The sequence below is a fragment of the Mesoplodon densirostris genome, chromosome 4 (assembly GCF_025265405.1).
Source record: "Mesoplodon densirostris isolate mMesDen1 chromosome 4, mMesDen1 primary haplotype, whole genome shotgun sequence".
NCBI lineage: Eukaryota > Metazoa > Chordata > Mammalia > Artiodactyla > Ziphiidae > Mesoplodon > Mesoplodon densirostris.
In genome coordinates, this window is record NC_082664.1 from 41,317,417 (window position 1) to 41,330,649 (window position 13,233).

General features: G+C 36.1%; 1 protein-coding gene across 2 annotated transcripts in view; it reads right to left on the reverse strand.

The window, feature by feature from the left end:
• Positions 1–3,697: 3,697 nt before the first annotated feature.
• The window catches only part of HIF1A (hypoxia inducible factor 1 subunit alpha), a 43,249-nt gene continuing 33,713 nt past the window's right edge, over positions 3,698–13,233 (reverse strand). For both annotated transcript variants that reach the window (XM_060096074.1, XM_060096076.1), the window contains 7 exons: positions 11,597–11,817; positions 10,742–11,028; positions 9,152–9,274; positions 8,615–9,039; positions 6,190–6,298; positions 5,507–5,633; positions 3,698–5,022 (listed from right to left, as the gene is read on the reverse strand). In XM_060096074.1, coding sequence (XP_059952057.1) covers positions 4,871–5,022; positions 5,507–5,633; positions 6,190–6,298; positions 8,615–9,039; positions 9,152–9,274; positions 10,742–11,028; positions 11,597–11,817 — 1,444 coding nt within the window. In that variant the 3' untranslated portion in view covers positions 3,698–4,870. The remainder of the gene's footprint in view (positions 5,023–5,506; positions 5,634–6,189; positions 6,299–8,614; positions 9,040–9,151; positions 9,275–10,741; positions 11,029–11,596; positions 11,818–13,233) is intronic.

Genomic DNA, 13,233 nt, shown 5'->3' on the forward strand with positions numbered 1-13,233 from the left:
CTAATCTTTTTAAACTGTTGCATAGCTACGCAATCTGTTAGGCGACCCCTCGGCATTTTTCTGTTCTACAGTGCACAGCTTAACACTCCAAAGCATCTGCTTGGGAGTTCGGAAGACAGCTCTACCTACAGCAACACTTCACTTCTCCTTCCCTCAAATCTCCCCCCTGCCCCCAGACTCCAACATCCAAAACGGCCAAGTTTCAGGAAGGGCTGGCAGCCCAAGCGAGCAAGTCACGGAAGACAAAGGGGAGCGCGGAGCCCACGAGCCCCCGCCAGCCCTTCCGCCCCCGCGCGCGCGCGCATCCTAAGGCCGCGCGGGGCGGTGCCTCCACATGCGCTCCCACACGTAGGCGGGAGCCCGGAGCAGCAGTCACACACGCCATTCCTGCCGCCTGGCGCCGGCTCCCAGTCCCCGGCTGCGGGCGGGGCCGGGGCTGCGGTGCTGAGCCCCAGCACGTACTGGGGCGTGGCCTGCAGCGCGGCGGGCGGGGTTTGGAGAAGTTTCTCCGGGCGGCTCACATTTCACATCGTCATCATGTAGGCACCAGGGCGCCAGGGACAGAAGTGGTGCCGGTCCCTTCCGCATCCTTGCTGTTCTCCCCACTGAGGGTCTGATCACTGCCGCTCTCAGGCACCTGTCTTTCCTCTCCGTGCCGGAATGGAGCCAAGACAAAGGAATAAAAGAAATTAAATAGTACAAGGAGATCGGGTGTCTGAGCAGCGTCTTGGATAATACCGTCCACTACAGGTAAGAATAAAAACTATGCCCAAACCTCTGAAAGATGTGAACACAACAAAGCTCCGGAAGGTGTTCATAGGAGGGTAGAGGTAAGGTGTAGTTTTTGTCTTACAGGGAGACTATTTCATTTCACATCCTACAGATTGAACTAATTCTCTGTAAAATGATCTGGGACAACAGGCTCAGCGCTATTTAAAGGGAGGAAATATGAGCAAAGTGGTTAGTGGCAGACTTAAAAAACATCCCAGTAAAATTTTTTTTTACATTTTTGTTGGTTCCACATAGCAACATGTTTGCAAAGGTTTTATTTAACCAAACACCGTTAAAGAAAAAGATTTTGTATTATTTGCAACTTGTTCTTGACGTTGCTACATTGGAAATTTGAACTTTTGGAATGTTGAGGTTTCTGCAAAGCCAGTAATTTTAAGTTCATCATTTTTGCATTTTAGAGGTTGTAGGGGGAAATCAAACTTTAGAATGGTAGTTGTGAGGTTAATACAAACTTAAAAGAAAATAAACGTGTCTAGCGTGCTATTAAATCAAATAGCGCTGACAGAACCATACCATATATTCATCTGGCCTTTTATAGTTTATCAACGTGCATTTCATATACCACCTCATTTACCTGAGTTAATGTCTCCATAACCAGACACCGAAATCTCTAGCTCAAACTCAAAACCCACTAAATAGCACCAGAACACCACTTTTATTCATTTCCATTTGCCTTGCCATTCCTCTCATAGAACATCCCCTCAGTGTCCTCTGTGATTTCATTACCATCAAGGGACACCCACCCTCAGTTCCCTACGCCCCCATTGCTTTCTATTTGCCATTTAAACAGTTAATGGGAAAGGGGGTAAGGTCCTACTGGACTGGCTAGCACCTCACCAGCTCAGACACTCTGAATCATAGGCCATCTGTCCAAGACTGTTTTCTCATCTACAAAATGAGATACAGGTACTACTTCATAGTGTTTTTTTGAAGATTGTGAGATAACATGCAAAATGCTTAGCACAAAGTCTAGCATATAGCACTTAAAGACATTAGATTCATTTTAACTCCTAATCTAAAAGAAGTGGTACCTAGCAATGGTAGGCTCCCTGGGGAACTCTTTTTCAGTTCCAGAGTTAATAGTGAGGCTTAGAACAAAATACACTAAGCTCCTTTGCCATACTTTTTTCAGATGTAAAAATAATACCGTGGTCATTCACTCACAGCACCGCCAGAGGAAGAAGTATAGGCATTCATCAGGAAGGGAGACAATACAGGACTGTAGCTGCTGGGGTAGAGCTATACTTGGCTAAAGGCATTATAAAGACATTTGTTACGGTCTCAAAGAGGCTGGCACAATGCTGGGAGGAAAGGCTGGTTCTGCTATTTAAAACAGCTTCAAGCACTCCAGGTGACTTATTTTCTGAATGACCAAGGGGTGGATACTTGTTTTCTCCCAGCCTTTAAAGTGGCTTTCTCATCTAAGTCATTGCTCTACAAGTCATTTTCCTACTCTGACCATTAACTAATAATTGAAAACGATAAACTTCTAGATTTCAGCTTAAGTTAATTTGCTGACAAAATGAGCAGAATTTTAAATTTCAACCCGGGAATATTAAGCAACTACTTTATTCTAAAATACCACCTCTAGTACTATCTGTAATTAAATGCAGAAGCACTCTGAATCATAATATTTGCAGGGAAATATGCATATGCCCCTAAAAACTTAGATTCTTAATATTGTAAACTTTTGTTCCCATATTTTCATGTAATTGTAATCAGATTTTCTTCATTCTAAGATAAAAACAGCCTCCTAAGATCTGTGGCTTAATTTTGTGCAGGATATTTTGTTCCTGTAACCTCAGGATACAGGGCCTAAGGCTCTGGCACTGCCTATGTAATTTGTCCATAAAAATAATTTGCTGTTACTTCTAGGAGCAGGGATTCACTGTCTCTTATTATATCTTTTTGTGCTGATTTTTTAAATTTTAAGTGGGAATGTATTACTTTTACAATCATAAAAGAAATAACGCTATTTCATTTTTAAAATATAGGAAAAAAATAAAGCTATTTAAAAAATTTAAAATATACAGTATCTTTAAGACAAAAACAAAGCAGCGTTTTTCTAGTTTCATATTAGAGTCAGAAGACCTAAGTTTAAATCTTTGGTCTGTCATTTATTACCTTTAAGGCTTGGACAAATCCTTTATCATTTGAGGTCTAAATTTCTTTATCTGTGAGTGACAATAGACTGGAAATCTTTAGAGCAGGGGTCCCCAACCCTCGGGCCACAAACCGGTACCAGTCCGTGGCCTGTTAGGAACCGGGCCCACAACAGGAGGTGAGCGGTAGGTGAGCGAACGAAGCTTCATCTGTATTTACAGCCGTGCCCCATCACTCGCATTACCGCCTGAGCTCCTCTGCCTGTCAGCATTATGGTGAGTTGCATAATTATTTCACTATATATTACAATGTAATAATAATAGAAATAAAGGGCACAATAAATGTAATGCGCTTGAATCATCTGAAATCATCCCCCACCCCCCATCCGTGGAATAACTGTCTTCCACGAAACCGTTCCCTGGTGCCAAAAAGGTTGGGGACCGCTGCTTTAGAGGAACTTTCTAGCCCTTACAACATTATGTAACTATAATGTTCAGGATTTGCTTCATTCATCCCATTCATATTAGAACATTAAAATTTTGTTTTACTTTAATAAATTAAAGGTTTATAAATGACAAGTTTCTTTTCTAAAAGCATACTTTTCACAGTGGAACATTACGGTTATTATTTAACATTACATTTAGGGACACAGTATAACTTAAGGTGATGGCCATAAGATAAATGTAGAAATAAACAAGAGTAATGTAATATTCATAAAATACTTAAACTGTTGGTAAACAATATTATGAGTTGGAGGTATTAAAGCAAATATTATTTTAACATAAAAGCTGATCAAAGGGGGCCTGGTCCACATAAGATGTTTATTTGATGTAACAAAACAATACAGTTAGTGTTAGATCCAACCACAAAGAGCAAAAGGAATGAAAAATTTGTACAATGCACATAGAAAAACAAGATGTTTACTGTGACAACTATATATTTCTAAAATAATGCTTTTCTAAAATTACTCAATTATTGAAATCTATATGAAAACAGAATGATGTTAATAGCGACAAAGTGCATAAAACCAAACATCAAATTTTGAGCAAATTAACATACTAGGCAATTTTGCTAACAAAGCATGATTTTTTTCTTGTTCACAATCTGCTCAAAATACCTTTATACCAACAGGGTGGGCAGAACATTTAGGTTTAATATCAATTACACAATATTAGCATAAACTTCCACAACTACAGATAGGGTATTGTTTTCTTTTGAGCTGGCAAAGTGACTACAGAAACATCAGATCATTTCTCTGAATTGAGAATTTTATCCAAATAAATGCCACATACCTTCCAGATATATGCATATCTTTCTATATCATGTAAATGGCTTTACCCATTTAAATAATAAACCATACAAGCATTTAAGAATCATTATTATATGATTAACAATGTCATGTTCCAGGTTTAATAATTTCATAGGCCAAAAAAAATTTCTTCTTAAAAACTAGTTTTATAAATGCAGAATATATTGCATGAGTAACTGCTGGTATTTTTTTAAGAAAATATATTGTGCAATTGTGGCTACCATGTACTGCTGGCAAAACATTACTGTTTATGTAAAATGTGAAAAAACTGAGTAAAAATTTTTCAAACTCATCATGATGAAAGGTTACTTGCCTTCTTAAAAAAAAATTACATTGGCATCTTATTAAAAATAATTCGATAAGGGACAAACTCCCTAGCCCAAAATAAATAAATAAAAAGGTGCATTTTAAAAATGATGCTACTGCAATGCAATGGTTTAAATACCAAAGAACTGTGAAAATGTGCTGTGTGTGATCTGGCATTAAGGAACATACTAAAAAAGAGCATTAATGTAAATTAAGTAGAAAGGGGATCAAAATTGAACTAACCAAGTTTGTGCAGTATTTGTAGCCAGGCTTCTAAAATTAGATATAGAAAATATAAATAGACTGCTTTAGGTAATGAGCCACCAGTGTCCAAAAAAAGGAATGAGATTATGAAAAAGCTCAGTTAACTTGATCCAAAGCTCTGAGTAATTCTTCACCCTGCAGTAGGTTTCTGCTGCCTTGTATAGGAGCATTAACTTCACAATCATAACTGGTCAGCTGTGGTAATCCACTCTCATCCATTGATTGCCCCAGCAGTCTACACGCTAAATCTGAAAAACAAAGATACGTAAGTATTTATTCATCTAATCCATGAATATTATTAAATAGCCACTATGCACTAGGTATTGGGGAAAATAAGGCAAATAAGCGCTAGAAGGGTTTTAGTCTATTAGGCAAAACCACAATCGTGTAAACAAGAAAGTGCAAAAAATTGTTACTGGTGCTATGTCACAAATGTTTAAAGGATACCTTGAAGGCACAAAGGCGTGATAAACCAATTTAGAAAAAGGCATTAAAATGTGCAAGTTTCAGCTTCTATTCAATATTGATAGCACACAGACACAGATCCAAGATAATTACTAAAAATTCATAGTTCCATCTTGAAATAGCTATTACTGATCAAATAAAATGCAACCTTACTTTTTAATCCTGCTAAGGAGTGAAAATCACTCACTTGGAGTAAAGCTCCTAAATAAAAGTTTCATATATTTTAATTCTCTTTGCGATGTTCAAGGGCAGAAAGAATAAACTAACCAGAGGGTATTAAAATAATTGTCTTTTGCTCCATTCCATTCTGTTCACTAGATTTGCATCCTTTTACGCGTTTCCAAGAAAGTGATGTAGTAGTTGCACGATCATCTGGTTGCTGTAATAATGTTCCCTAAAAACAGTAAAGTTATTTCAATTTTACTATGTTGAATTTTTTTTAAGTCAAAACTTTGAAATCAGTGTAAGTTTGCTAACAATATATGGGCAAGATTCTTAAATACTGCCCTCAGTTATTTTAAATTCTTTTTCTTCATACTATGGTGAATTCATTTGCTGCTCATTATGACAGCTACGTGTGTAAATGCTTTCCAGTTAATTTGGGCTGAAAATATCAGTATGGATTACACCAGCACTGACTGTTCTGTGGGTAAGAAGGGAAAGTAACCTAAAGGGAAGAGAAAGAGACTTGGTGGTGATACTGGGTGTGGAATGAGGGGAGAACTATACTTATTCAAAATACATCTCTAGTGTTTGGAATTTTTACACCAAGACTGGATTCATTAAATGTTTGTATTTTTAAGAAAGAGTGTGTACAAGTGAAAAAAAACAATGTATAACTTCTGAAAATGTAACATTAGTATTTGGAAGATACAAGGAGTTACCTATATATCTAACTTAGAAGTAGCACATTAGCTAGAATAGAAAAGCAAACATACTGTCACACTTACAATTCCTACTGCTTGAAAAAGTGAACCATCATGTTCTATTTTTCGTTTTCTCTGAGCATTCTGCAAAGCTAGTATCTTTGGACTTAGTTCTTCCTCAGGAACAGTAGTTCTGAAAAATATTTTTTAATAAAAATATGGTTGTTTTATTTATTTAAAAAATATCCAGTTAGCTTTTAAAAAATGAAATATATAATGCCTATTTTCCAACATTAAGGAATATAATGTTATACATAAGAGAACCGTCCTGATGACTAAAGTTTATTACCTTGAAAGCCGAAGTTCATTTTTTAAAACAAAATTTCCTAAAATATGCATTTCCCTATTTAGAAAATAGAACTGAACAGAACTAAATTGATGTCACAGAGTTAAATATTGGCCTTTCATCCCACCTAATACACAGATATTCTTGGGACTACTGTAATAAAAGATTAATTTCACATTTGTGTTACGCTTTCAGTTTATAAAACATTGCATGTTCATTAGATCACTGTAGCTTCACTCCAATCCCCAAGATAATACAGGTAATATAATACACATTCTGTAAATGAGAAACCTGAGGCCTGTTAGGTAACTTGCTCTGTTGCTAATTAGTTACAGATATGGAAGTACACTGCAGGTCTCCTGATACCCAGTCTCCTTCCCAGTGATCCTCCCACTAAGCCATTTTGCCCTCAGTATTGATCTGTTTATCAAACTTGAACTATCTGCATCTAAAATTAATACTAAATAGTGAAGAACTGTTTTATGTGTCAAGTACATTGATTTTGTTACATCTGTTTCGCCTTTTCAAGAACCGTCTGCCCACCCCCAACATAATCACAATAGCTCCTTGCTGTCCCATCTAGTTGAGAATGGCATATGGGTAAGGGATGTACTACTCTAACAGCTCTCCTACACAGTCTTGTTTTGTATTTTTTAAAAATTCTATGAAACCGTCAATATATAGACAGGCAGATTTTTAAATTTTTATATAAATGTTACCTTTATTAAGCGTAACTCAGTCTATCATGTAAATATCATCTTAGTAGTAGTACTTTTAATGGTTTATTTTTAATCTTTGCTCTAAAAGCTGCAAATTGTCTGGTTTACCGTAGCACTTTGATTTTGCAAATTACCTAGAGAGGTAGTAAAGAAAAAGCCTCCATATAGTTCTGAATGGTTAAGTTCATAAAGTGTTTAGTGCATACTATATTGGAACTAACGTAAAAAAAATTGCTAAAATGACTAGATGTTTGTTGGACTTTGGTTTTGACAAGTAAATTGTTATTCAGAAAACCAAATAGCCCATGGTTCTCTGTAGCTGTAACTGAAAATTACAGATTACTGCCAATTCTATTGCTATGTTCATTCTCTCCATCCAATAACCATTTATTGAAGAAAGTGCTACATGTTAGGTACTGAGTTAAGTATTAGTAACACAGAAATGTCTGAGGAACTGTCACTGCCCAGAGGAGCTCTAAAGTCGGTTGGTGATAATAGTAAAACAATAATGTTAAATACTTCTTTGTTAATCTAAAGCCCTAAGATCTTTTCCTAGCTCTGGGAAAAGGCCTCTCCTAGCATTCTAGGTCAAAGCAGTGATGCAGGGCAGGAGAATAAAGCCATAAGCTCTAGCTATGGCAGTGCTTTTTCCTATTGCTATTGATATCTGACTCAGTCTAGGCACTGTAGAGGAATCATTCCTCTCCTCCACACACTGCTCCACTGACTTGTTTCCTCTGACTACAGCCTCAAATTTCAAATGTGTCAAATCCTATTACAAATTATACAAAAAATTGTAACTTAAAATTTGGATAGTGTCCATATGTTTGCTCAAACTAGCTCCATAGAAGCAATGCCATGACACATGCTTAGATTCCTGTTATAGCTTTTAAAAAATATTTAACCTATGATATACTGTTCTATAAATAAAAAAAATAAAAGGAATTTATAACTATACATAAATTTTTAAAAATGCTTATAAATATCTATATTGAATACTGAGGACTGAAGACCATCAAGTTCAATTTGGATTGGAGAACTGGAAATACCCTTAAGTTGGAAAGGCTCTTTTTCAGGTAAGCTTAAAAAGAGCTCCAAGCTATGGAGGCAAGTAAGGATAGTTAACGAGTCTGATTTAAGCAATTACAAGAAACTGGGCCAATTTTTGAACATTTACAGAACTTACTGGCTGGATTTTATTTTTAGAGGTATTAGAAGACCCTTCTACTCCTACATTTAGATAAGTGATATGACTATAAAGTAATACACAAGCTAATTTAGAAATGGTTTTTTGAGTGCTTGTTTTAAGTTCAGAATTTGTATGTCAATTTTATGTTCCTTAAAGCATATATATCAGAAAGTTTGCTACATTTAGAAATAATTTACCATCATACATGTTTCCTCAAAAATAACAAACTATAACTTTAATGTTACATATAAATACCTTTGACTCAAAGCGACAGATAACACATTAGGGCTTCTTGGATGAGATTTTTCTGTCTGCTCTATGACTCCTTTTCCTGCTCTGTTTGGTGAGGCTGTCCGACTTCCAGTGTCACTATATGGTGATGTTGTGGCACAAGCAGTTTCTTTAGGTACGTGGGGAGGAGATGGAAATGCAATCAATATTTTAATGTCTTCCATACCATCTTTTGTCACTGTTTTTAATTCATCAGTGGTGGCTGTGGTAGTGTTGGTGGCTATAGGAGGTTCCTGCATTTGAGTCGGCTGGAATACTGTAATTGTGCTCGCACTTTGAGGAGTAGTAGAACTGCTTTCCAATGGTGACAACTGGTCGAAGGAACGTAACTGGAAGTCATCATCCATTGGGATATAAGGAGCTAACATCTCCAAGTCTAAATCAGTGTCCTTTAAAACAACAAATACATGAGTTTTTACAATGGCCACACCATATAAAAGAAAAACAAGTTAAACCCAAAGCCAGTTTTGAATAATATATATAATAAACAAGTTCATATACCTGAGTGGAAAATGGATTCTTTGCTTCCGTGTCTTCAGCAAAAAGTTTCTCTACCAATTCCAACTTGAATTCATTGACCATATCACTATCCACATCAAAACAATATTCACTGGGACTGTTAGGCTGTAAAAAGAATTAATATATTTACTTTTCCCTGAAGAAGCTTACATAAATGTTTTGCTAGTTGTTAGAATGTGCAAACCTAACCTCAGAGAATACACAACAAAGTCTGTCTCTTCTATCAAATTTTATCTAACTAGTGAGAAATGAGATTTTTGAGCTTACACTTATAATTCTGTCAGTACACCCATTTCTAAGTGTATGTAATATAACAGCATTTATAAGATTAAAAGATGCATTTATCTGCTTATTCTAAAGAATAAAACTCACCTAATAATTCAACTCCCATATGGTACCTAACTGGCCAATAACCAGATGATATACTCACTGGAATCTAGCTGTGTACTGAGAGGCCATACTGCTGTGGTGATCTACCTAAAAATCTCACAGCTACTCTGGGGGGCAGGCGAGGATAGGGCTGGAGACTTAAGTTCTTTACTTGTATTCACCTTAATGAATGCAGTACTAGTTTAGTTTTCAGCAAGAATTCTAACCAAAAAACTATAGCTATGTATTCTAAGCATAAAATTTTGCTTCCCTCATCTTAACATTTTTGTTAGATTTACTTTTTATGGATTAAAAACAAAATGACTCGAACATTTTTGTGCTAGGCAAACTGAGCAACCAGAGAGTAGGATATATTCTCTAGAAGGCTATGAGATGTCAAATCTCCTACTTTTAGCTTGCCAGTTTGAGTCAGTAAATATTTAATGTAAAATAATATACCACTTTTTTTAGGCTTATTTGAGCCTCACTTATCAAGTCATAATATTCAAATCTGAGCTGCCATACTCATGAGCATGTTTTTAGACATAGGAAGCTCTGAAATCAAATCATTCTAGATTGAGAAATAAGAGCCCTATATGATACCTTCAGTCTTGGCCCAGCCTAGCCCTTAAAGACTATTTTTATTCTGTTTATAGGAAAACTAATATCGAGACAGAACTTGAATTAAAAAGTTACTAAATATTTTTTCTGGGTAAGACTTGGTATTTTCATGTTACTCTTATCCAGAACGTCAAAATAGTGATGGAAATTGTACTAAATTGGGCAAAGAGCTTAGAGTTCTTTCCCTTTTAAGCCTTGCTAATAATAATAAGCCCTTTGCCCCTGGATAATTCTCCAACTCAAAGGGTAGTATGAATGGGCTTAGATCAATCATAGGCACACAGTATTGTTCTCTGTGGATATCTAAGTTCAAGACTTTTTGTCCTACTGATATAAATACACAGAGGAGCAACATATGTTTTACCTTTTGCCTTATGTTAAGGCAGCTCATTCCCATGTTCCTGACTGTCTTTGAGCCTAAAACATGGTTTGAGGTCTAAGTCAGGCATAGCTTTTGTAGTAATTTTAAAAGTGCTAAAATTCATAGAAACAAAACTATGACATGCGGTTCAAATTTACATATATATCCCTAAACATTAAAATCTGTAAGTTATCCTTTTCTTGTTATATCATGACACCTACCTCAGGTGAACTTTGTCTGGTGCTTCCATCAGAAGGACTAGCTGGCTGATCTTGAATCTGGGGCATGGTGAAAGAAAGTTCCAGTGACTCTGGATTTGGTTCTAACTTTAATGCAACTTCCTGATTGAGTGCAGGGTCAGCACTACTTCTAAGTGGCTTTGGAGTTTCAGAGGCAGGTAATGGAGACATTGCCAAATTTATATTCTGTAATTTCTCACTGGATGAGGGGAGCATTACATCATTATACAATGGAACTTCCTCAAGTTGTTGGTCATCAGTTTCTGTGTCTGTAGGGGAAAAAATTCGTCAATTTAAAGACTATCTAGATTTCAACATATACAGAAATGTATGCTCCCTTTTACAAAAGGTTTATCTAGTTCACTCAAGTAATAAAAATGTTACCAAATTTTACTTAATCCGAAAGTCTGCAGATATTATGGTATAACCGTAAGTCTAAGTTATCTTTCCAATCTACTACTGACAACTTCTATAATCTATATAGCATAAAAACCCCTTCAGTTCCAACTTTTTCAAACCTTTTTTTCATTAAAATTTAACCTAGTTTGAAATTACATTTTTCTTTTTTCAATGTTTGATTTCTGGTATGACTGTTTATCCTTTAATGCAACTTATGTCTACTGCAGTATAACTGCTAACTTGTGAAAAAATATGACAGTAGGCTATAGAAATAGCAGAGCTTATTAAAAGTGAACAATTGAAAGTGGGAAGAAGAAATACCTTAAAAACACTTTGAGAAATTACAGGGGCAAAGACCACAATGTCCAAATGATTACCAACAAAAAGTTTAGACAATTAACATAGTTTAGGCAATTAACAAAATAACTAAAGACCCACCATTGCTGCCAAAATCTAAAGATATGATTGTGTCTCCAGCAGCTGGGGCCAGCAAAGTTAAAGCATCAGGTTCCTTCTTAAGTTTATCAAAGAGACTACTTGTATCTTCTGATTCAACTTTGGTGAATAGCTGAGTCATTTTCATGTCTGAAGATTCAACTGGTTTGAGGACACATTCTGTTTGTTGAAGGGAGAAAATCAAGTCGTGCTGAATAATACCACTGTCAAAAAAGAGAGATTAGTAATTCTTAAATGAGCACTTGGCACAATGTGGGGGGAAGAAGGACTCTGAAATGGCCTTGTCTCTCAAAAAAAAATTCAAAATTCTGTTTTATGGAAAGGAACATTTTAAGATGCCTTAAAACAGCTCTCATGCCTACCTGGTCACATTCAGGGTTTAAAATACCAATATGAAATAAAGACCTATTAAAATTCACAATACAAGATAATTCAAGTATTTGACTAATTTCATTTAAGAAACTTCAGCTATTCCTTTGAGAAGATTGGTAGTGACAAAGAAATGTAACAGTCAAGTACATGTAGGACAATAAACACATCTTTTGTGCCCACATGTAAGGATATTGGCACAGAAGAACTCTTTGACATTCATATATGAAGCAGACCTAAGGATGGCTCTAGAATATAAAGATATATAAATGACGAAGGTCCTTCTAAGAGGGGAACTGTTTTTTCCTTGGTGGTAAGAAAATGATCTGGTGATACCACCTACAGGATAGAGTTGAAGAGAGATGATGAACAACAGCTCCATCTTCATGTTTGGCTTAATTTTATTGCTCCCTTTAATCAACAAACATTAAGTGTTTACCATGTGAAATGAACTGAGGATACAAAGTTTAAAATATCTAACCCTTGTCCTCGGGAAGTTTAAAAACCCATTGTGAAAGTATGTGTGCAAACAACTGAAATACAAAGTGATAGTTGCTAAAATGGAGAAGGTTTGTGTCACAGAGGCCAGTAAGGTGAAACTTGGACTCAAGTAGGATCTGTTAGGCAGACTGGGATAGGGGAAAAGAAGGACATTCCAAGTGGGTGATTCTTATATAATGGGAAGGTCACAAAAGAACTCTTTTGCCTAATTTTAAAACATTAAAGGATGGTGTCAGAAGTGGCAAAAATAAAAACCAAATGATGAAAGTCTTCCTAAGAGAGGTGGCCACAGATTTTAGAAAGAAGACTAAATCTACAAAAGCATGGGAGTACAGAAAATAATGACAAATGATGCTACACAAGTAGGCAAGGGTTTATCTTGGGGGTGATAAAGGGATCTTTAAAACAACTCTAAGGAAAATGAGATGATCAGATATCCATGCAAGAAAACTCAGCCTGGTGGTAATGTAGAAGATGGACTAGAAGTGGGCAATTGCTTACTGAAATAGATCAAATGAAAGATTAGTTTATGATATCCGTAATATTCACAAGCCAATCAACTAAGAGAAGAGTTCATGAATACACATGAGCCATGTGTCACACATACAGCCTTTTACAGTAACTTCACGTAGAATTTCACTTAATCCTCATTTCAACCTTTTGAGGCAAGTATTCCTAAATGGATGAAATTCAGAGAAATGAGGAGACTTCCCCAAGTCATGGAGCTAATGAGGGACAGAGGTATGATA